Here is a 25065-nt window from a genome sequence, read left to right as displayed (position 1 = left end):
AGGAAAAAGTACCAATAATGATCTAATATTGGAAATCGGGGCAATATTAGAAACGTCGCTCAGAACTTGTCTAGAAGAGACAATTTATAGATAGGACGGGTAAACGATTTGTTCAAAGTCTCCGCGTTACATTTTTTTACCCGACTGTATGGAGATAGGGTTAGATGAATTTATTATTATAAGATATTTATGTTGTTCATTAGATCGCATATACATATATCTTTTTTTTTATATACAATATACATAAATTAATTAAGGATTCTTGTTTTAATCATTTTATAATTCTAGTACCGTAGGACCAATTCCACCTATTAATGCACCTTAAGAGGGGTCTCTCCGTCACTCGCTTCATACAAACGTAGTTCCAATTTCATTTGAATATTAAGCAACCAAAGTCCATGAAATTTTGCAGACATATTCTAGAAACTAATATCTATGTCTGTGGTTTTCCAGATTTCTGTTAAAATATTTGGTTTTAAAGTTACGCGGTCTTAAAAATTTACATACAAATCTTTGAGCCCCTGTAATTTTAAAACTACATATATTTAGAAAAATCTTAAACACCACAGACACAGATATTAGAGTCTGAATATGTCTGCAAAATTTCATGGACTTTGGTTGCTTAATATTCAAATGAAATTGGAACTACGATTGTATGAAGCGAGTGACGGAGAGAGCCCTGTTAATCACAATCTTGAACGGGTTGATCATGGTGATGATGATGATCAGTAGCGTGCAGGTCATAGTGACATTAAAGCAGTGGTCACCTTACTTGTAATATGTCAATGCTTATTTTCCATTAAGACCTGCTAGAAAATTGGTTCCTACCTAACTGCTGCTCAATCTGGCTATAAATACACCACCACTGATGATAGCATAGACTAGAATAAGATTTATTTGCTGATCCAACCCATATTAAACACAATAAACATTTACAACAAGTGTAAATTAAAAATTTATAACACCCCCAACAAGTGGAGGTTACAGTAACTAGAAAAGAGCTGATAACTTTCAAACTCCAAGAATATCGGTTCAGATTTTCTTGAAATATGGCTAAGAACACTCTCGATCAAGCTACCTTTCAAACAAAAAAAAACTAAATTAAGATCGGTTCATTAGTTTAGGAGCTACGATGCCACAGACAGTTACACAGATACACAGATACACAGACACACAGATACACACGTCAAACTTATAACACCCCTCTTTTTGGGTCGGGGGTTAAATATAACGCCTAAAATCTAACTTTACTTAAACAGGCTGTCTGTGTCATGCCAACGAAAACCGAACTTAGCTAAATGTTGTGGATACACAATGAGTCCACAGCGCTGTTAAGATGAAGGGTTAAAAAAACTTACCTGAGGATAATCTCCATCTTTAGTCTGGTAATCGAACACGTAGAAGAATGTATTCGGTCCGGATCCAATAGCGCTCTTGCTGACGCTGAGGAAATCGCCTGTCTGGACCAGCGGCGCGACGTACTGGGCATCCGACAGTGCTAACACTGCCGCGTCTCTGGTATTGATTGGATGCTGTTGAGAAAAATCTTTCTAAGAAAATAATTCCAAACTTTTACGTCAATACTTAAATCTTTTTATCCATATCAATATTAGCTTGATGAAGTTAGTGGGAGGTCCCGGGTTCGATTCCCGGCAGGGGTTTGGAATTTTAGGTAAAAAAAATCTGGTCTGGTCTGGTGGGAGGCTTCGGCCGTGGCTAGTTACCATTCTACCGGCAAAGCCGTGCCGCCAAGCGATTTAGAGTTCTAGTTTTTTATGATATTAGCTAAGTTGTACTCAGAATCATTACCAATGCCTTTAAAGCACCAAACAAGCTTAAAATTAAAGTTTTTATTCGTGAATCTTCAATGTTACTTTAGATTTTTGATACACTAAGTTTCGCCATAAGGTACGAAAACTACGGGTGGTCAGAAAACGAGAAACTTTGGATCAACCCCATTTGGCTTCATCATTTCATCACTTTCTTTAATTTAACACAAGTTTTCAAACATCTAAGCTTTCACAACAAAAAATTCTTTATATTAAAACATCCAAATGAGCAGTCTTAAGCGAAAAAGCCTAAAGAGATTAAGGAGTACAATAAGCAAGGCTTTGCGAGGGACGAGATAAATTCGCAGATAAATTTCAATTTCTATTCCAGACTTTAAATTGAGTACACGAATGCAAATAACAAGCCATCATTAAATCAACAAGTGTAAATTAAAAATTTATAACACCCCCGACGATCCAAAGTATTTGAGTTTTCCAAAACATCATTTTCAAATAAATAATTATGTATTTAGGCAACGTCCATCTTGACAGCTTGACATTTGTCAATTGACATAATATTAAGAACCTAACGGTTATCTAACCTTCTTTTCTACAAGAAAACTAGAAAAGAGCTGATAACTCTTAAACGGCTGAACCAATTTTTTTGGATTATAGCTAAGAACACTCTCGATCAAGCCACCTTTCAAACAAAAAAAACTAAATTAAAATCAGTTCATTCGTTTAGGCGCTACGATGCCACAGACAGATACACAGATACACAGATACACAGATACACAGATACACAGATACACAGATACACAGATACACAGACACACAGATACACAGATACACACGTCAAACTTATAACACCCCTCTTTTTGGGTCGGGGGTTAAAAATAATGCAAAAAACGAACAAAAAGGTAAAAAAAACCACATTCATAAATGATGCCACACAGCTGCTAGTATATTGATTTTTTTCTCAAAAAAATTATACATTTTCACTCGGGATGATGTTAGTAGGATTATTCTATCGATAACCCGTAAATCCAAATCTGTTCATCCATCTAAAGTTATAGCAGACTAAAGAAACCCGAATGCATACATGAACTCTGAAAACGTTAAACTCTTTTTTTGCAGTTGTGTAAAAAGTATTCTGTGTTTTCGTTGTAGTCCGACCTACATTGACGGTTCGTCTCTCTGGCTTGAAATTTAGATTGGTGCCATGAATGACCTTTGTTCGGCATTTTCATCCATACATCTACAAATTTAGATTGTATTTCACGAAATCCTAGGCTCAGTTTTGAGACTTTCACCGACTGCTACAATTTTAAAATTATTCTAGTTCCGCTTATCCTTATTAAGTAGGTATGAATTTTCTTTGAGGTTATAAAAATAAATAAAAAGATAGTTTTATTTGGTAGTTTAGTTTTATAGTCGATTGCTTTTTGTCTCTTTATTTAATTATTTTTGAAATATACAATGTTTTTGTTTCTTGCGAGCAGTTTTTGATACCAAACTAGACACATTTCTTCTAGTTTCTCCCTACTTATCATAATTATAATTGATACATAATTATAATAGTTGTTAATTGACATCCAAAATAACGGATATTTGTTTGGTTTATGTCTGTTAACCTTAAAGAAGGTGGCACGGAATGGGTGGATGAGGAAGGTGGAGGACCGTGTTTGGTGGCGCGCTCTTGGGAAGGCCTATGTCCAGCAGTGGACGTACACAGGCTGATGGAATGGAATGAAATGTAATGTCTGTTAAGTTGTTATTACGTCATTTTAGTTAAAAACACAAAGTGCTAATCGCTCAAAGTTTAGTTTATCTAAATCACATCAGCAGTTAAGAGATAACAATTGAACTGATGCACGTACAGTCCCAAATTTTCAACAATGCAAAAGAATCGTTAGGTATTACGGTCGACACGCAACCCATATGAGAGCTCTTGCTTTTAGTTCCCAATCTAGAACAGTTGCCAAATGACCTTTGTTTCCTAGTTTCATCTGCATCCAATATAAACTCAAATACACATGGAAATTTTATCAATTCTGCGCTGTATTTGTATTACAATGAACTTCATGATTAATTTAATATTATGAATTCAGAAATAGTGCAATGAATATATCCACTAGCACCACTACTCCAATTATTATGATTGGCATTCGATGATACTATAGAAATTCTAACGAAATAATATTATTAGTTATTGTTTGACCTTTTCAGTAAGTACCTACCTACCATTTGATAAAATACTTTTTTTTAAAAAAGGTCAACTGTTTGACCCAATAATTTTTACTTTTCTGAGATTTTAACATTTCCTTAAAGTAATTTTATAAAACTTGTATCATTATATATTTAAGTTTATATTATCGTTTTCCCTCAAAACTCAGGGAAAAATTATACAAAGTTACAAAAGAAACTATAAAAAAAAAGAAAATATTTCTTTAACTTTACTTTTTCAAGTACGAATATATTCCACGCAGCTGTCTTACCAAAACTATTGGTTTCGTACAATTTACTTCCAAAGCCTATTACTGCCAATTTAAAAGGGGCCTGACTTCGGTTTACTTTTCCAATCACGTATGTAAGTAATGTGAAGCCGATAGAAATATTCTGATCAATATGATAATACGACATGAAAGGGATTGCCAATCTTGGCTTCAAGATTTATTATTCTGGGTAATGAAAAAATATCTTCGAGAGTGAATCCTTACCTGCACAGTCCTCTCCCAGTCAGTATATTCGTTGACTATGGTAAAAAATATTTCGCTCAAATGATATGTGTAGGCGTTCCTAACGTAAGTCCTGTAAACAAAAAAATAGTTTAGACTAGCGATCGCCCACTTTGCATAAAATATATCCTTCTTTTTATTCCAGTGGAATTAAAAAAAAAACACCCGTATTCCTTATCTTCAGCTTTCTAGGACTAAGGTCGTGACGTAATGAATCAGACGAAGAATCAGAATTCCTTTTTTACTGATAACGATAAATTGATAAAGGGTAAAAAAGCAAGTTCAAACGGCAACACTTTTTGATGTTACAGCTAAAATTTGATTAAAACAGGCAAATGATCAACCCTTTGCACCTAACCTTTCGTTGCTTTAATAAATTGAAATCAATCGATTGCCGTGAAATCCTCTGAATCGAGTAAACACCAATTTGCTATAGTATATAAACATTCTCACCTTATTATTCTGTCCCGCCTTTCGCCCTCGAAACCGTTTTGTATATCCTGAGCCGAAAATTTCCAGAGAGCTTCGCTCGTTACCACCCCGAATAGCAGATCATATTTATTCTGTCCGCCTCTTATCCCGAAAATTCTATCTCCGCTCCTTTTGTCCGCCTTGATGTTGTTGACACCGGATACGCTGGTGAATCCTTGGAGGTCGTTCGGTATAAAGAATGTGAGTAGCTCCTTCGCATAATCAGTCTTCACTACAACACCATCGACAGATGGTCCGAATGCTGTGAGGTAGCTCGGCGTGCTAATTTCCGCGGACATCAGTTCTTGAAGGGGTACTTCTCTAAGGCAGTCCACTATTAGTTCATGGTCTTTGACGATGTCTTCGGGGAGCGTACAGTTTGACTGTTTTGCGAGTTGGACGGAAAAGCTGACGGGATCTTCTACGAGTGCCCATGAACTAAGCGCTGAGCCTGATAGAAGGATTGCTCGATGGAAAAGACCTAAAAAGTAATCATTGAGTCACATACTAAGAGCTGAGTAAGAAAAATACAGTAGTTAAAGACTTTGACCTTCTGTGGGGGTCCAGGGTTCGTCCTTGGGCACACATCTTTGATTTTTCAGAATTATGTTTGTTTTAAGCAATTGAATATCACTTGCTTTAAAAATTAAGGAAAACATCGCAAGGAAACCTGCATGTCTGAGAGTTGAAATTCAAAGATTAAGAAGGTTTTGGGTAACCTGTGATAATTTTACTGACATCTCTGTTATGTCAGTGGTTCGTAGGGGAAGTTAGTTGAAAATGTCTGTTACTGATTTTGATCGCAACTTTTAGAGCGTTTGCATCTTTTTCTTACCAATGAATAAGAAAAGGACAGACAAACATAATTTAATTTAAAATTGTCAAACTTCTAGACTTTAGGTGCCTGTCTTAGAATAGCATTAAAAACTCAGAATACATAGGTAGCACATAATAAAATTTAGAATCTTTAATGTAAAATTCATATTTTGTCCTTATTTATCAGTATTAAAAAGAAAAAGATGCACTCTAAGTTTAGTTTAGAGAAAGACGCCAATATCTAGCCGTGTTTGAAAAATTTAAAAAGGGTTATTTTAGAGGTTATGGAGACATAAGAACCTTTGTACTTACCAGTCACAACAGTAGGTGAGATCATAAGGAAGTTAATACATGCAGCGCCTGATCCATGACCTAGCATAGTGACGTTGCCTGGGTCACCTCCGAATAGAGCTATATTCTGCTGGACCCAGTGCAAGGCCGCAATTTGGTCCATTAAACCGTAGTTCGCCACTCGTGCCTTCAGATGCGGTATCGGATTTGCATTTAGGAACCCTGGAAATTGAACTGCCATTTTTATGGAATTTCCACATTTAAAGTATTTTATTTGGAATTGGTATATCTTCACCCAATAAAATTATCATCATCAAATTCTGGGAGGTACCCTATAGGTTTTCTTGACAGACACGACAGACGGACAGTGACGTGATCCTGTAAAGGTTCCTTCTTAACTTTTGAGAAACCCTAAAAATAGTAAAAAACCGGAGTAAAGTTTGCCGCTGATGAAAAATGAAATGAGCATTTAGTTTTATTTTTCTTGAGCTTCCATCTAATTATGCACAGCGCTTGTGCGATAGCTTCGTCACGTTTCACTTTGCTTAATTAAACATTTCTTGTAGCACTTTTCAATGGGACCTTAAATTTATTCGCGTTTACGGGATTTTCTACTTTATTCTTAGTATGAAGATCTCTTTTTTCACTGTCGCTCGGTTGAGTTTGAAATTTTAATGAACTCATATTCGCGGCATTTCGGAGTACGTGTGCATTTAAGGTGTCATATCCCGTGGGTGTTGAATGACCTGGTTATTATAATATAGAAAGAGCCTGTGAGGGCCAGAACTAAGTTATTTTATAAAAGTTTCTATGCGCATTGCATCGAACACAGGTAGGAACGATCAGCGACTAAGAAGTTTGGATCATCGTGGCTTTGGCAGATAACAGGTAACAAAGGTGTATAAAATTTTTCGTCAAAGTATAAGTATTTTTGACGTGACAACGTCTTATAATTCGATAGAGCTGGCTGCACGCACGAAAAAACATGACTCATGTGGCGTTACCTCGTTCTGAGGCGTTCCATGTAAGGCTTGAAGTGCAAGCGAGAGCGCGGAACGAGCAACAAAGAAGCACAATCGGCCTTTGTTGTCACGTTCAACTATCGTCAGTAAACCGACTTTACAGACAACCAATTTTTTTAAATATTTTCTGCGGAATAGTATTAGAAATCACATCATGCATTGCCACACACTAGTATCGTACCAACCTACTAGAGGATAATATTCCGAAGAAAAAAATACACTTTGGCAAAAGATTGTATACACGTTTGTTACCTATTATTTGCCAAAGCCACGATGATCTTAACTTCTTAGTCGCTGATCGTTCCTACCTGTGTTGGACGCAATGCACATAGAAACTTTTATAAAATAACGAAGTTCTGGCCCTAACTGGCTCTTAGTGCATAAAATGTGAATTGGTACAGTCAGGTAGCGAGATAAAATGTTGAATGTTAATGGCGAATTATATCTGGTATCTGTGGGAATTAACAGTATACTTTATGCTCATGAGGACTGCTATGATATCCGAGTGATATTCATTTAATTATGCTTAACTTTATTCATGTTGCAGTTGATGTTTCTTTAAAATATTACCTACATTTTTATCACGATGAAATGGAGACGAGTTATACGTTTGTGTAAGATATTGTATACCTAAATGTACAGGGTTTGACCAGAATGCTAGCAATGATGACAAGTGTAAATTAAAAATTTATAACACCCCCGACAAGTGAAGGTTACAGTAACTAGAAAAGAGCTGATAACTTTCAAACGGCTGAACTGATTTTCTTGGGTTATAGCTAAGAACACTCTCGATCAAGCCACCTTTCAAACAAAGAAACTAAATTAAGATCGGTTCATTAGTTTAGGAGCTACGACGCTACAGACAGATACACATATACACACGTCAAACTTATAACACCCCTCCTTTTGGGTCGGGGGTTAAAAATACAGTTTTCCCCTAATAAATAACATTTGTCTTTATCAAGTTTTTCTTTTTCCTCTTCAAACCAAGACAAACCAATCCTAATAAAGTCAGCAAAGCAACTTATGTTCAACGAATTCAATAAATTATGTATACCGAAGTTTAAGTCAAGCTAAGTATACCAACACCGCTTGAACAGCTACAAAGTTCATTAAGAATGCATGAAGCCTATAAACTTCTAGGAGCAAGTACTTATGTCCAATATTAGAAGTTGTTGTGAAGAGACCAAAAGTCCCGCAAATCCAAGAATGTCCAATACCGCTTAGACTTCGACAGAGTTGATAGCCATGACATGAAATCTAAATAAACTTCAACAATGTAAGCGATAGTTTATTGATTAACACAAGCTCCATATAGCTGCAAAATTAACTTGGACATAAAGAGGGTGGTGGGGTGAGAAGGGCTAATAGCTCGTTCACACAGGCTGCGTAAGCGTTGCGTAAGCTAAACGTAGCGCGTACCATTGCGTTGTAATATATGGAATTGTATGAAACATGACGCTTACGTAAAGCGTGAACGTATGCGTGCGTAGTGACGCGCGTAAACCCCTATCACAGCGGGCTACGCGTATATCCACGCTTTACGCAAGCGGTATGCCATTTTTCATGCAATTCCATATATTACAGCGCAATGGTACGCGCTACGTCTACGCTTACACGACGCTTACGCAGCCTGTGTGAACGAGCTATTAGTTACTCACTGAATATTCCAAGGGTTTACTTCAATGTATGGATGAAAACTAACACTGCATACTTTTAGTAACTAGTACTGCTAGTAAAAGTAAAGTAAAAGTAAAATATTCTTTATTGTACACCAAGATAAAATTATAAATATATGAAATTATAACAAAATGGATCCCTGTACAAAACTCCTACTAGTAGTACTAGTGTGTACTAGTAGTAGTGGTAGTAGTACTGCTAGTAACTAGTCGTCTAAATAAACTTCAAGGTGAGGTAAGGTTACAGGTAAGGGTAATTCTTACCCAATATTCCAAGCCGGTAGTTGATAGTGATGACCACAAGGCCCGCATAGCTCGCTAGAACAGCGCCGTCATACACATTCCCGGAGTTCCACTCGAATGACTCTCCGTGGATGAAAACCACCACTGGATACTTTGCTAGTAGTGTCGGCCCAACTGCAAGAAATATCTAACATTAGTACTGCAAATAATATGTCTTTGACTCTATGATTATTTTTTTGTTACTTTAAGTACTTTTGTATTCAAATTCAAAATATTTTTATTCAATTAGACTTTTACAAGTACTTTTGAATCGTCAAGAGCATCTACCACTGGTTCGGAATGCCTTAATTGACATCTGATGTTAGTTCTATGCATTTTCTTAAACAGGTTTTTATTTTATCATTAACTTATTCACATAATAGCCTACGAATAACAAAGCGTTTGTAATATTATTCTTTACTTGTTTAAACAAATTTATTTCTAACTAGATGATGCCCGCGACTTCGTCCGCGTGGATTTAGGTTTTTTGAAATCCCGTGGGAACTTTTTGATTTTCCGGGATAAAAAGTAGCCTATTTGCTAATCCTGGATATTATCTATCTCCATTCCAAATTTCAGCCAAATCCCTCCAGTAGTTTTTGCGTGAAGGAGTAACAAACATACACACACTCACACACACACACACACACATACAAACTTTCGCCTTTATAATATTAGCGTCATAGCATCATTAATTCAAATAAAAATGTTATCATTTGCACCTACACCAATTTATATCATTTTTTTTATTGAAAATATTACAATAAAACTTAAAGCTAGCCTTATCTAATTACTATACAAATCATGCCCGCGTGGAATGGTGCCAAGAATACTGGCTGCATTTCCGCGTTGGACAGCCAGGCTGATCCGTTGCGCAAAAAATGAGCCAGCCCTTCTGTCACCCGATGAGGCTATTAAACGCGGTGAAATGTCTCGTAAAAATTTCTTTGCACTAAGACTCCATGGCCCCAGGGTCTCCACGGCAAACGGAACAAAAATGTAACTCTCAATAAGAGAGGCATACTTGCGCCGCTTGCCGTTTTCAGCCATTTCTGCTGCGGCTCCCGGTTTTATATCATTTGTGTTTTATCTTTAAGTATATGAAATTTTTCTTTTTTTCTTGCTTTGGTGAATTTTTAAGCAGACTGTTAAAATTGCCTAACCATGAAATATTTTTTCCAAGTTGTGCACGACGAACCGCGCTCCGATGCAAGACCGGTGAAATAGCTACAGGAGCGAGCAGAAAGGCGCTCTCGACCAATCAGGAGCGAGCATTCTAAGATTGAAAATTATGTGCACGACGGAGCCGCGTTCCGCTGCAAGGCTGGCGAAGTAACTACATGAGCGAGCAGAAAAGCGCTCTCGACCAATCAGGAGCGAGCATTCTAGGGTGAAAATTAGTTTTAACTTATGTTTTTATCTTATAAGAATTTGGCAAATTAATAAAAAATACATTAATTTAAAGTATAAGTATAGGTAGATAACTAAGAAAACTATGTAAAACCAATAATAAATAGAATCTAGGTCTAGTATTTGCGGAAATATAACTCGATATAGTTATTAAGGAAAAATGTAAATAACTTAGAAAGTATCGAATAATTGTAAATGTTTTTTGTTTATACGAATAAAGATTAGCGCGATCCCTAATCTGGGGAAAAACAGTACACCTAGGTTTTAGGCAAAAGGCTAAAACCTAGGACTTAAGGTTGTATAATTTCTTTAATCCATTACCCATAGATTAAATAGAAAACAGGAAAATAATATGTTGTAAACGATTCATTTGATCAAGATCTAGCCTTTTAAAACCAAAGACTGCAAATATAAGAAGTAAAGACCTAGGAAATCTAGATTCAAACACTAGAATTAATTTATGTAATTATTTAGTAAAGTAACCTATGTAGAACATTTATTATAGGTAGTCTAGATAAATCTAGACGTCTAGCATACCAAATTGTACTTGTAACATGCATACTTTCGCTGCAACCGCGTCTCGCGAAATGAATGCGGGGACCTGGCACGGGTGATATTTATAGCCTCGGTGGTGCGGGGCAGGGTCATATAAATATGCAAAATCCGAAATTCCGCCGTTATTCGGAAAATAGATGTCGCAGAGTAAGCATGCATGATTCTAGGTATTGTAAATAAACTAGACTAAGTATTAGTTAAGGAATCAACATAATATGTAAATAGAAAATGGGAAAAATAAAGGCTTAACCACAGAGGGGGTGAGGCAGCGAATATTCTAGATAATTGGGCAAAAATATATATAAACGCGGGGGTGTCTCGACTGGACATTCCACTGATCACCGAACAAGAGTCAGCGACAAGAAAATCGGAAAACTGGGAAAATCGCTGCCTCACTACGCCTGGCTGGAGACTGCAGAACGACATAGCGCATTTTTATTGCACCTCGGGGTTGGGGGCGAGGTTCGATACCCGGGGAAAGCTACCCCCCACATTTTTTGGTCCTTCGAACCGGATTAAGGAAAATTCTACAGAACCAAGTGCGGGTCATCGAAAATCAAGAAAATGCCTACAACGCGGTCTCAAGCCAACGCGTCGGAAAATATTGTTCCAGTCAGTGAGAATCATCCCGGCGGTGTGAGAAGTACCACTTCAAGACCTACTGCCACCAGCGGTGTGAGGGACTCCGTCTCAAGACCTACTGCTGCATCAAGCCGCGACACGTCAGCGGCCACATCGGAGAGTGCAGAACGCACCACAACCTCCGAGGGTACAGATCGTTCCACCACAAGTGGATCAACCACGTCCACGGAAAATTCCACGGAAAACACGACATCTTCTAACGTCACGGCAAAACCAACGAGAGACTCCGGGCGCGCCAAGCCGACGAAGTCACATCGCTCCGGGTCAAGAAAGCTGAAAGAAGCTGAATTGAAGGAAAAACTGGCCGCCCTGAAGTTAGAAGAGATCCGAGCATCTATCGCTCTCGCTCAAGCACAATTGGAAAAGCATCACGCTGCCGCTACGGACGAAGAGGACCTGGCGTCAGCATCGGAAAATGAAGATGAAGGAAAAGAGGAACGTTCTAGCCACGTTCAAGAATGGCTGGAGGGAAAATCAGAAAAGGTGAACAATGAAGGACGAGGACAGGGCGCTCGCAGTCGACACGACGACGGGAAATGCGAACACCGGGAAGAAGAAAACCGGCCTGCGCGTCAGCCACTCAACGTGGATGTTACCTCACTGGCAACAGCTCTCAGTCAAGCAGTACGGACGACGAGAGACGCACCGAAGTACCTCCAGGAGCTGCCGGTGTTCAATGGGCAATCCGGTAGTTGGCTAACGTTTCGCGCTGCTTACGAAGAAACCAAGGGGTTATTTTCAAAAACGGAAAATGTATCAAGACTGCGCCGCAGCGTCAAGGGGGCGGCGCATGAAGCTATCAGCAGTCTACTCATCAGCTCACCAGATCCCAAGAATATCATGGAAGCTCTGGAAAGAAGATTTGGGAGACCTGATGCATTGGCAATAAGCGAAATACAGAAAATAAAATCGCTTGGAAAATTAAGTGATAGCCCACGTGACCTATGTATATTTGCAAACAAAGTATCGAATATAATAGCTACATTGGAAGCCTTGAAGAAAATTCAATATATGTACAATCCAGAGTTAGTGAAGGCCACGATAGAAAAATTAACGCCAATTTTACGAAAAGCGTGGTATGACTATGCTGCGAAGGAAAAGGAGGACATTCCTGATTTGAAGAAACTCGCGACATTTTTAAATGAAGAGGCGGACAAGTGCGGAGCGTACGCGCAACCTGAAGACATCTCAGGGTATAATGAGAGGTATACGAAGAAGAGGATCGAGCATACCTACTCCACGAAAAAGCAGAATACCAAGAACGAACAATGTCCTGTTTGCAAATTAGACCACCAGTTACCCGAGTGCAAACGCTTCCGTGACGTCAACACGAACGAACGCTGGGAAATTGTAAAGAAGCATCGTATCTGTTTCCTATGTTTAAGAAGTCCGCATCGTCGGTCTACGTGCAGGGCCAAGAAGTGTGGGCACGACGGCTGCAGTATGGCGCATCACCGGCTTCTCCATCACAAGAAAAGAGAGGCTTCACCGTCGCCGTCATCGCCGGTCGTCGCTGAAGTCACGTCTACGGTGGAAATCGTGGAAAACGCCAGCAATAGAAGCCGACAAGCATACTTGAAGATTGCACCGGTCACGCTGACGGGACCCACCGGTGCCCGCGTCGATACCTACGCCCTTATGGACGACGGCAGCACTATCACGTTGATCGACGAAAACCTGGCGGAAATATTGGAGCTCGATGGGCCGCGGGATCCTATGTGGGTGCAAGGCCTTAATGAAACAGTGAGGCACGAAAACAGCCGACGCGTCGACATCAAGATACGAGGACGGTTCAATGAAGAAGAGTTCACATTACGAAACGCACGCACAGTACAACGCCTTATGTTTACGAAACAGAATATCGAACAAAGAGAACTAAGGGACTGCGCACACCTACAGGAAATTGAAGATAAATTGATATACAAGAACGCGAGCCCGAAGATACTTATCGGTCAAGATAACTGGGAGTTATTGTCGGCATTGGAGATCCGTACCGGTCGTCGAGATCAACCGGTGGCTTCAAATACACGACTAGGATGGGTTCTACACGGATGTCGCACGTCATATCACGAGAATGTCGCCTTCTGTGGTCACATTATACTCAAGGAACAAGATAACAAAATGGAAAATATGAGGAAGGAGTTCTTCGACATGGAAGCTCTCGGTATCAGTCCCAGAAGACAGAAGAGTGATCCAGAAGAACGCGCGATGAAAATTCAAAAGGAAAATAGTAGAAGATTGCCCGATGGCCGCTTCGAAACTTCGTTGCTATGGAAACAAGATGACTTCGTTGTACCTAACAACTACGATGACGCCTTCAAGCGATTGAAGACTTTAGAAAAAAAGTTAGACCGCGATCCGGTTCTCAAGGAAAAATACGACGCAACGAAAAGAAAACGTACGAAACCGAATCCCATAGAAGATCCTAACTGGACAAGGGGCCGAAAAATCGAAAAGGACTCAAGTACGAGTGTGAAAAGAAGAGAAAAAAGAAAATTCGTGCATTTGGAATCAGATTACGTTCTAAAAGCGGAAAAACTATGGGTGCGAGAAGTGCAAGCACAATCATACGCGAGTGAAAGAGAACGCATCATACGGGGAAACGCCCCCGGCCCACGTGACAAGCTCGCAAGTCTGAGTGTTTACCTGGAAAATGATGGGCTAATTCGTCTACGGGGAAGAATCAAAGCGACTACGGAAATCACCATGGAAACGGTCAACCCTGCTCTGCTAGATGGAAAACATAAATATACAAAAATGTATATACAATATGTACACGAAAAAATGCATCACGGCGGCGTTGAGTTGACTGTGAACGAGTTACGACAACGATACTGGATCACGCGAATACGACCTACGGTGAAAAGTGTTATAAGGAGCTGTCCGATATGCAAATTAAGAAAAACGAAGCCGATGACACCGTCGACGGGGGACCTACCACCAGCGCGCACAGCATCTGGCGGACGAGTTTTGGAGACGTTGGGTGAAGGAGTACCTTCCCCAGCTACAACAGCGGCGGGAGCCCTACCATACCGGCTCTCACCCCAAAGTCGGCGATCTAGTCATCATCTGCGATCCAAACCTACCCAGGAACGTATGGCCACGAGGACGAGTAACTCGAGTATATCCAGGGCCGGACAACGAAGTACGCGTCGTGGACGTGACGACGAGCAACGGGCACGTGCTGAAAAGACCAAGCAAGAGGATCGTCGTGCTACCAGTATTAGAGCCGCATGCTGCGACCGGCGGGAGAAATGTGCACGACGAACCGCGCTCCGATGCAAGACCGGTGAAATAGCTACAGGAGCGAGCAGAAAGGCGCTCTCGACCAATCAGGAGCGAGCATTCTAAGATTGAAAATTATGTGCACGACGGAGCCGCGTTCCGCTGCAAGGCTGGCGAAGTAACTACATGAGCGAGCAGAAAAGCGCTCTCGACCAATCAGGAGCGAGCATTCTAGGGTGAAAATTAGTTTTAACTTATGTTTTTATCTTATAAGAATTTGGCAAATTAATAAAAAATACATTAATTTAAAGTATAAGTATAGGTAGATAACTAAGAAAACTATGTAAAACCAATAATAAATAGAATCTAGGTCTAGTATTTGCGGAAATATAACTCGATATAGTTATTAAGGAAAAATGTAAATAACTTAGAAAGTATCGAATAATTGTAAATGTTTTTTGTTTATACGAATAAAGATTAGCGCGATCCCTAATCTGGGGAAAAACAGTACACCTAGGTTTTAGGCAAAAGGCTAAAACCTAGGACTTAAGGTTGTATAATTTCTTTAATCCATTACCCATAGATTAAATAGAAAACAGGAAAATAATATGTTGTAAACGATTCATTTGATCAAGATCTAGCCTTTTAAAACCAAAGACTGCAAATATAAGAAGTAAAGACCTAGGAAATCTAGATTCAAACACTAGAATTAATTTATGTAATTATTTAGTAAAGTAACCTATGTAGAACATTTATTATAGGTAGTCTAGATAAATCTAGACGTCTAGCATACCAAATTGTACTTGTAACATGCATACTTTCGCTGCAACCGCGTCTCGCGAAATGAATGCGGGGACCTGGCACGGGTGATATTTATAGCCTCGGTGGTGCGGGGCAGGGTCATATAAATATGCAAAATCCGAAATTCCGCCGTTATTCTCCGCGCCCGCGACTCGCGCAGTGCGCATGCGTCCAGAAGCCGGTGGTAACGCGCGGTAAGTGCATTATGCCGCCACCGCCGCTTCCGCAGCGCCGCGCGACGCGCCCGCGCCCCATCCGCCGCAGGGTGTTCGTCCGATCGTCGGACACCCTGGAGGCCATCATTGCGTCGGGCCAGGCAACCCTCGCCGCCCGCGCTGCAGCAGCCATGAACAGTCCGGCAGTCGGCGCCGGCGAAGAATCCTTCGCCGCGAGCCCACTCGCACTTTCGCCGGCTCCATCCTCCCCGGCCTCATCGCTGCCGGCCATCACCTGGCCGGCTAGCCCAGCCGACCCACGCGCCGCCGACCCGCGCGCCCCCGCGCCCCGCACCGATTTTCGCGCTGTGGCGCCTCGCCACGACCCGCGCGCGGCCGCGCCGCCTGTCGCCGTGCCGTCCCGCGCCGACCCGAGAGCGGCCGCGTCTCGCGCTGACGTGAGCGCCGCCCCGCGCGCCGTACCCGCGCCCGCGTCCGCGGCCACACCGACCGCCGCGCCGCGTGCATCTCTCCAACCCGCCGCGCCGGCGACTCTCTCTCCGTCGCCGCACGCGCCGCGCTTCCCGGCCCCACAGGACAACATTGCTGTGGGCCGTTTTCCCTCTCCGCCGCAAAGGAGAGGAGAGAAAACACCGGCCTTCACTCCGCCAAATATGCCGGCCCTGTCTCCGGAACCCATGGAGACCGCGCCGGCGAGTGAGCCCGGCCCCTCCTACGCAGCTGCTGCGGCCGCTGCAAAGAGGCCCAAGACGACCCCGTCGGGCACCGCTCCAGTGCGCGCTCCTGCGCCCGCGCCCGCCGCCGCCGCCGCCACCGTCGACCCCAGCAAGACGCCGAAGCCGAAGGCCGCCCGCTACCCTCCGCTGATCGTGGAGGTGCTGCCGGACTGGCCCACTCACTTCCGCGAGCTGAAGAGGCTCCTCGGCCATGCTCCCAACGGACGCCCATTTTGCAAGGGCGTCCGCTTCATACCAAAGTCGGACCAGGAGTTCCGCGCCATCCAGCGCTACCTTACGCAGCTGGAGAGCGCCAGCGGAATCTCCTGGTTCTGCTATTCGCTGCCGGCTGAGAGGAGCCTCAAGGTGGCGATCCGCGGCCTTCCGGCGAACACCGAGCCGGAACTCGTCGAGGCAGAGCTGCGCGAACTCGGATACGTCCCCGAGCACGTGAGGACGATCCCCGCGCGTCCAGGCAGGCCTGGATGCCTCATGTTCGCGCAGCTGCAGCGAACTCCTGACATCACACCGGGCATATACGAGGTGCATGAGCTCCTCTGTATGCCCGGCATCACCATTGAGGCCTGGCGTGGCAGAAAGGGGCCCGCCCAATGCCACAGGTGCCAGCAGTGGCGGCACAGCTCGGTGAATTGTCACCGACCCATAGTCTGCGTGGCCTGTGCGGGGAACCACGCAGCCAGGGACTGTCCGCGCCCCAAGGAGGAGCCACCGACGTGCGCCAACTGTGGCGACGCGCACACGGCGAACAACGCCAACTGCCCCGTGTTCCGCAAGGAGCTGCGGAACCGCAGGGCGGGTACCGTCGCGCGCACCGCACCGGCGCGCGCCGCCGCCGCCGCCTCAACCGAGGCCGACGCGCCCGGCTCGCTCATGGCTGCCGCCAACCAGCCACAGCAGCAACCGGGCCGCAAGCGCCGCCGCAGACGTGGCAAGCGCACGCAGCCGCGCCAAGACACGGCGCCGGCCGCGCCACAGCCCTCTGCCAAGCGCCCGACGGCGGCCGCATCCGCGGCTCCCGCCGCGCCACAGCCTCCTACCAAGCGCCCGACGGCGGCTGCACCCGCGCCGCCCGCCGCCCAGTCCAAGCCCACCGTGGTCGCCGCTCCCGCGAGGGAGACGAAGGCGAAGCGGAAGGGCGCGCCGCGCCCGGCACCTCAGCCAGCCCCCGGCCACTTGGACTCCAGACTTACCAAAGTCATCGGCACCCTACACCAGGTTCTGTTGGCAATCCAGGAGCAGCGGGATCCAGCCCCGCTGATCCTTGCTTGCATCATGGAGCTCTGCAGCTCTGAGTGAGCTCCGTGTAGCATTCTGGAATGCCGACGGGCTTTCGTCACAAAAAGCCCGTCTTTTCAAGAACCTGATGTCTCAGCGTCGAGTGGACATCGGCCTGATCAACGAGACTCACCTCAGACCAGTAGACCGGTTGAACTTTTCGGGATACCACGTCTACCGGGAGGACCACGCCTCGCCGATCGGGACTGCTTACCGGGGATTAGCAGTTTTGGTCCGTCGGAATGTCATCCACCAAGTGCTGCCAGTACCACAGCTGCAGACGACCTACGCACTGGGCGTGGAGGTCTGCATTGACCGCCAACCCACCCGTGTGTTCGCCTTCTACAAGCCGCCGACGAATCGCCTCGCAGTGACTGACGTCCACACCTTGCTGGACTCGCCACTGCCCACGATTATCGCCGGGGACTTCAACGCGAAACACACGGCGTGGAATTCCAACCACGTGTGTCCGGACGGCAGACGCCTCCTGGACGATGCAGACCGCCACGGGTACGTGGTGCTGGGGCCAGAGGTCCCTACGCACTACCCGTACGCCACAGCATATACGCCTGACGTCATCGACATAGCCGTCACCTGTGGCTTGTCCGCCACGCCGACGTTAGACGTATTGGATGACCATCTCATCTCCGACCACCAACCAGTCCTCTTGACGCTGAAGACAACGCCGATGACTTCCCTTCTCCCTCCGCCAAAGCATCGCCAGGACTGGCGAATCTTCGCCGAGCACATGGCCGAGCATTCGCCGTCCTTTAGAGTGGAGAGCCCTGCAGACGTCGACCGACTCGCCGAGGACCTCAGCGCGACTATGTCCACCGCGCTTCGAGAGTCCAGACTCGACGCTGCAGCCTTGCGAAAACCACGCCAGCTCCCATCCTACATCCAAGCGATGCTGGAGGAGAAGAGGAAACTGCGCCGGACATGGCAAAACCAGCGGTGCCCGATCATGAAGACGCGGCTCAACGCTCTGGCCGCCAAGATCTCGGAAGCGTTGCAAACTATCGCTGACGAGTCTTGGCATACGGCCATCGAGCGAGCCGGCGACGACTGGTCTGGCATCCACCGCCTTTGCCGCCGACTCTCCGGGAAACCGCCTCCGATTAGGCCCCTCTTGGCCGGTGACGGAACCCCACGTTACCGTGCCGAGGACCGCGCGGAGATCTTCGCGGACCACCTGGAGACGCAGTTCTCACCGAATCCGACCACAGATGTGCAGCACGAAGAAACCATCGAGCGACACTTGGAGGCATACTTCGAGTCGCCGATAGCGCCGACGGAAGACCCCGTCGTATTCTCCCCTGGACAAGTCCTTCGGATGATTCGACGAACTAAACTGCGCAAAGCGCCCGGCCCCGATCGAGTCACCAATGAAGCCCTGCGTCACTTACCCCCGCGAGCAATCGCGACGTTGACGCGGCTATTCAACGGGATACTCCGTACCGGGCACTTCCCATCGTCGTGGAAGCTCGGCCGAGTCATCATGATACCGAAGCAGGGGAAAAACATCATGCAGCCTGGGAGCTACCGTCCCATCACGCTGCTGTCGACGACCTCGAAAGTCTTCGAGAAGTTGCTGTTGCTGCACATCACGCCTCACATCCAGCCACGCGACGAACAGTTCGGTTTCCGTGCCGAACATTCCACCACGCTCCAAGTCTCGAGGGTACTGCACCATCTCGCTGCCGCCATGAACAAGCGAGAGCGGTGCATTGCAGTATTCCTCGACATGGAGAAGGCGTTCGATCGCGTCTGGCACACCGGGCTCATCTACAAGCTGTCCACGTCTACTACTCCTCGTCGAGTAGTCAAGACTGTGGCCACCTTTTTGCGAGACAGACGTTTTCAAGTGGCGGTTGAAGACGCCCTGTCCACGGAGCGCCCCATCCGAGCCGGTGTGCCTCAGGGAAGCTGCCTGTCGCCCGTCTGCTATGGCAGATACACGGACGACATCCCAGTGGTCGGCGACGCCATGCTGGCGTTGTACGCCGACGACGCTGCATTCATAACAAAGTCGATCAATGGACCGCACGCGGCGATCAAAATGCAGCGTGCACTGGATGCACTTCCCGCTTGGCTGAATGACTGGAGGCTGAAGGTCAACGTGGCGAAGACTCAGGCGGTATCCTTCGGGCGGACTGCCCCGCCGCCACGGGTATCGCTCTTAGGAGAGACCATCGAGTGGACGCCCTCGGCCAAATACCTGGGGGTAACCATCGATAGGGGACTCAAGATGCGATCCCACGTGAAGAACGTGGTCACGCAGACGCGCGCCGCACGGGCTCTCTTGCGCCCAGTGCTGGCGTCCCACCTGCATCTCCGTACGAGGCTGTGCGTCTACAAGACGTACGTCCGCACGCGACTCACTTACGCGGCCCCAGCTTGGTACGCGCTACTAAGCGAAACGGACCGCAAGTCGCTGCGGGCGCAGCAGTCGCTAGCGCTCCGCACCATCGCCGGAGCTCCACGCTTCGTACGGAACGCGGTCATCTCCAGGGACCTGCGCATGGAGAGCCTCGACGACCACGTTCGCCGCCTGAGCACCTCGATGTTCGCGCGCGCTGATGGAGCGCAAGCCCAGCACCTGCGGGGCATCGCGCCATACCATCGGCGTCCGCCGGACAAGTTAGGTCTGCCACGTGACCTGACCACCTGAATAGTCACCACTGCTTCCCCGCCGCTGGCTGACGGGCGCTCGCCGGAACATCGCCGGCGGGCTCGACCTCGCCGAGCCGCGGGCGTTAGCCTCAAGGACATCCCACGCCGCCGCAGTAGCCGATCGCTCGCGAACATCCGCGGGCTCGATCGCACTGCCGTGCGGCCACTACCGGACATGACAATCCGGAATTGACACCCAGACCAGTGGTCCAACCCCGTGCCCCGCCCGCAGTCGCAGGCGGCGTAGCCACCACTGAAGAGGGCCATCGCCCTGACCAGTCACCCCGGGACCCGAAAGGGTCCGCGTGGACGACCTCGAGATGATCCGCCGTTATTCGGAAAATAGATGTCGCAGAGTAAGCATGCATGATTCTAGGTATTGTAAATAAACTAGACTAAGTATTAGTTAAGGAATCAACATAATATGTAAATAGAAAATGGGAAAAATAAAGGCTTAACCACAGAGGGGGTGAGGCAGCGAATATTCTAGATAATTGGGCAAAAATATATATAAACGCGGGGGTGTCTCGACTGGACATTCCACTGATCACCGAACAAGAGTCAGCGACAAGAAAATCGGAAAACTGGGAAAATCGCTGCCTCACTACGCCTGGCTGGAGACTGCAGAACGACATAGCGCATTTTTATTGCACCTCGGGGTTGGGGGCGAGGTTCGATACCCGGGGAAAGCTACCCCCCACACAAGTCAATGTACATATTTGATAGGTCTATAGCGTCGACACAGTGAAGTAAAAGTAACAGTTCCCAGATAAAAGTCAATGCCTTTCAAGCCTTCTTCAGTTCACCTTTGTTTACTTTATCAACCGTTTCGCATGACAGATCCGTAGTGTTCCAGATAAGTTCTGCCTTTGGAACCATTCCAATTGTATGAAATATGTTTTTCTCATCCAATACGAACGAAAATATACGTGTATTGTTTTGGGTTAGTTTGAATATATTAATATTTGGATATTATATGGCAGAACATCATATTATACCATATTATATGGCAGTTAGAATATATTAATATTTGGATATTATATGGCAGGTGTTTATTGTGTTTTTATTTCCTTTTTTGTGTTACAGATTTGATTGTAGATGAAAAAGATGTTCAAAACAGTGATAAAAATTACATAGTTGTAGCAGCGATCCAAATAGATTAAATCACTACCTATATTATAAATGCGAAAGTGTGTTTGTTTGCTGGTTTGTCCTTCAATCACGTCACAACGGAGCAACGAATTGAATTGAATTTTCGCACGGGTGACACAGGCTACTTTTTATCACGGAAAATCAAAGAGTTCCCTTGGGTTAAAAAAAATCTAAATCCACTCGGACGATGTCGCGGTCATCAGCTCAGTCATATTTATTGGTTAGTGGGGAAACTATAACTTATTACTATAATATGAAAAGGCAGAAAACAGATGACAGAGGAAAAAATGAAAGTTCCAAGACTTACATTTTTCCTCTTTCATCTTAGAATTATTTTATGGTAGGTTGGAAAAAAGAAAACGAGGATTAGAACTGCAAAAAGAGTTCACTAAACTTTACTCTTACACCTCGGAAAATATGTAGACTTCTGAGATTCAATATAGAATATGACTTCCAAGAAGAAATATTCCCATAGTGTACCCATACAGTTCAATTAGCATTTTTAATTAACTGAAAGTCAAGTAACCAAATTATTTTGAATACTGTAAGAGAATATGTCACAGAAAAATGTGTAAACAAACTACGTACGTATTTATACTGTAGTGTATCGCGGATTAAAAATTAAAACGCTCAGCTGCATATAACAGCAATTGCTTTTTAAAAAAACAGATTAGCCAAGCAAACAGCATTCAAAACAAATTTTATCGGCAACGTTGGAAACCGGAAAGCGAACCCCGACATATTTTTGATAACGGCAAAGCAGAAATACTAAATCAAGTGGACCATCATACATGTTTAAAATATGTATGTCTGAAAAAATATTTTTTTGTAAGCCCCGCATGGAGGCTATAAGCTTTCATGTCAGTAAAAACTTTATTAACGTTCGGTTCACGGAATGTAAAAATATATCAATAAAACCAATATGGTTGGAATATATGACGCAGTTTTAAGTTTGTTACGTTTTCAAAAAGTAAAATGTATATGCATGCAGTGAAATTTTACATAGTTTCAGTAATTACATTGGTTCATTGATTAGTATTACCATTAACACGTTCTACAAACTAGATACTAGATTCCAGTTACATCGGACAGTAAGTACCTACATTAAATTTTTAACCCCCTACGCAAAAAGTTTAAAATTTGAATTTGCAGTATTGCGAAGTAAGAATTTAAGAAATTGACGTAAAACTCTGGAAAGTATTCTAATGAATTCAGTCATAAAAAAATAAAAATTCAACATTTCTTCCCCAACTTGCGCTGTGGAGAAAAAAAGTTGCGTCTGTCTTCGAGGTAGAATAAACATTTGTTCTGGCATCGTCACAGTTCTGTTTCTGCCCTACTTGGGATATTTTCAAGCAAAACATCGGAACGTAAAATTGTTCTTCAGTCCGCTCGTATGCGGTTGTTTAACTACGCTCTATAAAAATATACTCTGTTTCCTTGGTTATCTAAGTTCTGGTTTTATTTTAGCTTCATTTTCTATATTGTTTGTGCTATCTGCATAGGTATTTGCTTTCGTATTTTAGATGGTTCACATCGTTTCAATAGCGTTCAAGTCTAACCATGCCGATGTATGATGAATCTGCCGATTTTTGTAATATTAAGTTACATAATATAGGTACGAGTAAATTCGGAATCAAGAATAAAGGTGTATCTGGTGGAAATTTTTTGTTTGCTTATGAATTTCCGTTTTCGATTTGCATTAAGCCAACAAGATAAAGTTGAAAACTAAAACCCGAACGCTGAAATATTATTATAGTAAAATAGTTTTTCTGTTGCTTGGTATATTTTAATGCTGTAGTACATTTATATTTATGACCTCAGTATTTTCTCCTCTTTCATTTGACACCCCACTCGATGCAATAGCAAAAAAAAAAAATTTGGAGAACTCCACTTTTTTTCATGTAACATCCGTTTGGTCAATTTTTTTCGTATAAAATGTAACCTATGTCAACCGGACCTTTACGACGAATCGATTGACACCTCATTCACCAAAATCGGCCCAGTAGTTTAGGCGCTACGGTGGAACACACAGAATCTGGATACAAACATACCTACCTACATACATACTCACATACATGCATACATACATAGACTGCTAAAATCATAACCCGTCCTTTTGGCTTTGCCGCAGTCGAGTAAAAAGGACACAACAGACATACTTTTCTCCATATGTACTATAAATTATTATAAAGAGGTGTTTGTAAGTTTGTTTGTAGGAAGTAACTACTCTCTTTCTGGAACAACTGAACCGATTTTAAAAATTCTTTAACCTGTAAAAAGCTACAGTATTCCTGAGTGACATAAACTATATTATATTTAAAAAAAAATAGAAATCCCTACGAAAGTTGTAACAAGCTACTTGTGCAAAGCCGGGGCGGGTCGCTAGCGTACAATAAAATCCATCCATACTAATATTATAAATGCGAAAGTGTGTCTTTCTGTCTGTCTGTCTGTCTGTCTGCTACGTTTTCACGGCTCAACCACTGAACCGATTTTAATGAAAGGTACAGACTTGGGATACATCCCGGGGAAGGACATAGGCTACTTTTTATGCCGGAAAATTGAAGATTTCTACGGGATTTGAAAAAACACCGTATTTCACGCGGGCGAAGCTACGTGCATCCTAGTTATATAAATAATAATTTATTCCAAAATGGTAACTTCAACATCTGAAACATTTTAATTTGTAAAATCGAAAATAACTTTTCTCTCATAAATTATAATAATACGTCACAACAATACGACTCCATGTCTGCATTTTAGTTGATAATAATAATTTATAATATTATTATTTGTATTTCATGAAATTCAGGTCAAGCTGCCCCGTTTCAGTAGATCAATTTTAGAGAATAATAAAATTGAGTTTGAATAGGTAATAGAGGCTGGCATTATTGCTACTTTTTAGGGTTCAGTACCTCAAAAGGAAAAACGGAACCCTTTTAGGATCACTTTATTGTCTGTCTGTCTATCCGTCTGTCGTGTATGTCAAGAAAACCTATAGGGTACTTCCCGGTGACCTAGAATCATGAAATTTGGTAGGTAGGTAGGTCTTATAGCACAAGAACAGGAATAAATCTGAAAACCGCGAATTTGTAGTTACAGCATTAAAAAAAATTAAAATGTGTTCCAATTTTCAAAATAAGATAACTATATCAAGTGGGGTATCATATGAAAGGGCTTTACCTGTACATCCTAAAACAGATTTTTATTTATTTTTATGTATTTTGATTTATCGTGCAAAATGTTGGAAAAAATACCCGAGTACGGAACCCTCAGTGCGCGAGTCTGACTCGCAATTGGCCGGTTTTTGCGTATAATGTTAAAAGTTAACTATTACAATACATAATT

The 25065-nt window shown here is 43.8% G+C and overlaps 1 protein-coding gene across 1 annotated transcript in view; it reads right to left on the bottom strand.

Moving 5' to 3' along the window:
• Nucleotides 1-25065, bottom strand: part of LOC123864104 (neuroligin-4, Y-linked-like) — a 114489-nt gene that overhangs the window by 13863 nt on the left and 75561 nt on the right. Inside the window, exons 4-8 of the mRNA XM_045904311.1 lie at nucleotides 9051-9203; nucleotides 6107-6307; nucleotides 4961-5459; nucleotides 4490-4580; nucleotides 1359-1532 (exon numbers count right to left, since the gene is read on the bottom strand). Of these exons, the coding sequence (XP_045760267.1) occupies nucleotides 1359-1532; nucleotides 4490-4580; nucleotides 4961-5459; nucleotides 6107-6307; nucleotides 9051-9203 (1118 nt within the window). The remainder of the gene's footprint in view (nucleotides 1-1358; nucleotides 1533-4489; nucleotides 4581-4960; nucleotides 5460-6106; nucleotides 6308-9050; nucleotides 9204-25065) is intronic.

Source organism: Maniola jurtina, chromosome 4 (genome assembly GCF_905333055.1).
Source record: "Maniola jurtina chromosome 4, ilManJurt1.1, whole genome shotgun sequence".
Taxonomy (NCBI): Eukaryota; Metazoa; Arthropoda; class Insecta; order Lepidoptera; family Nymphalidae; genus Maniola; species Maniola jurtina.
This window is presented reverse-complemented; position numbering and strand designations above follow the sequence as displayed.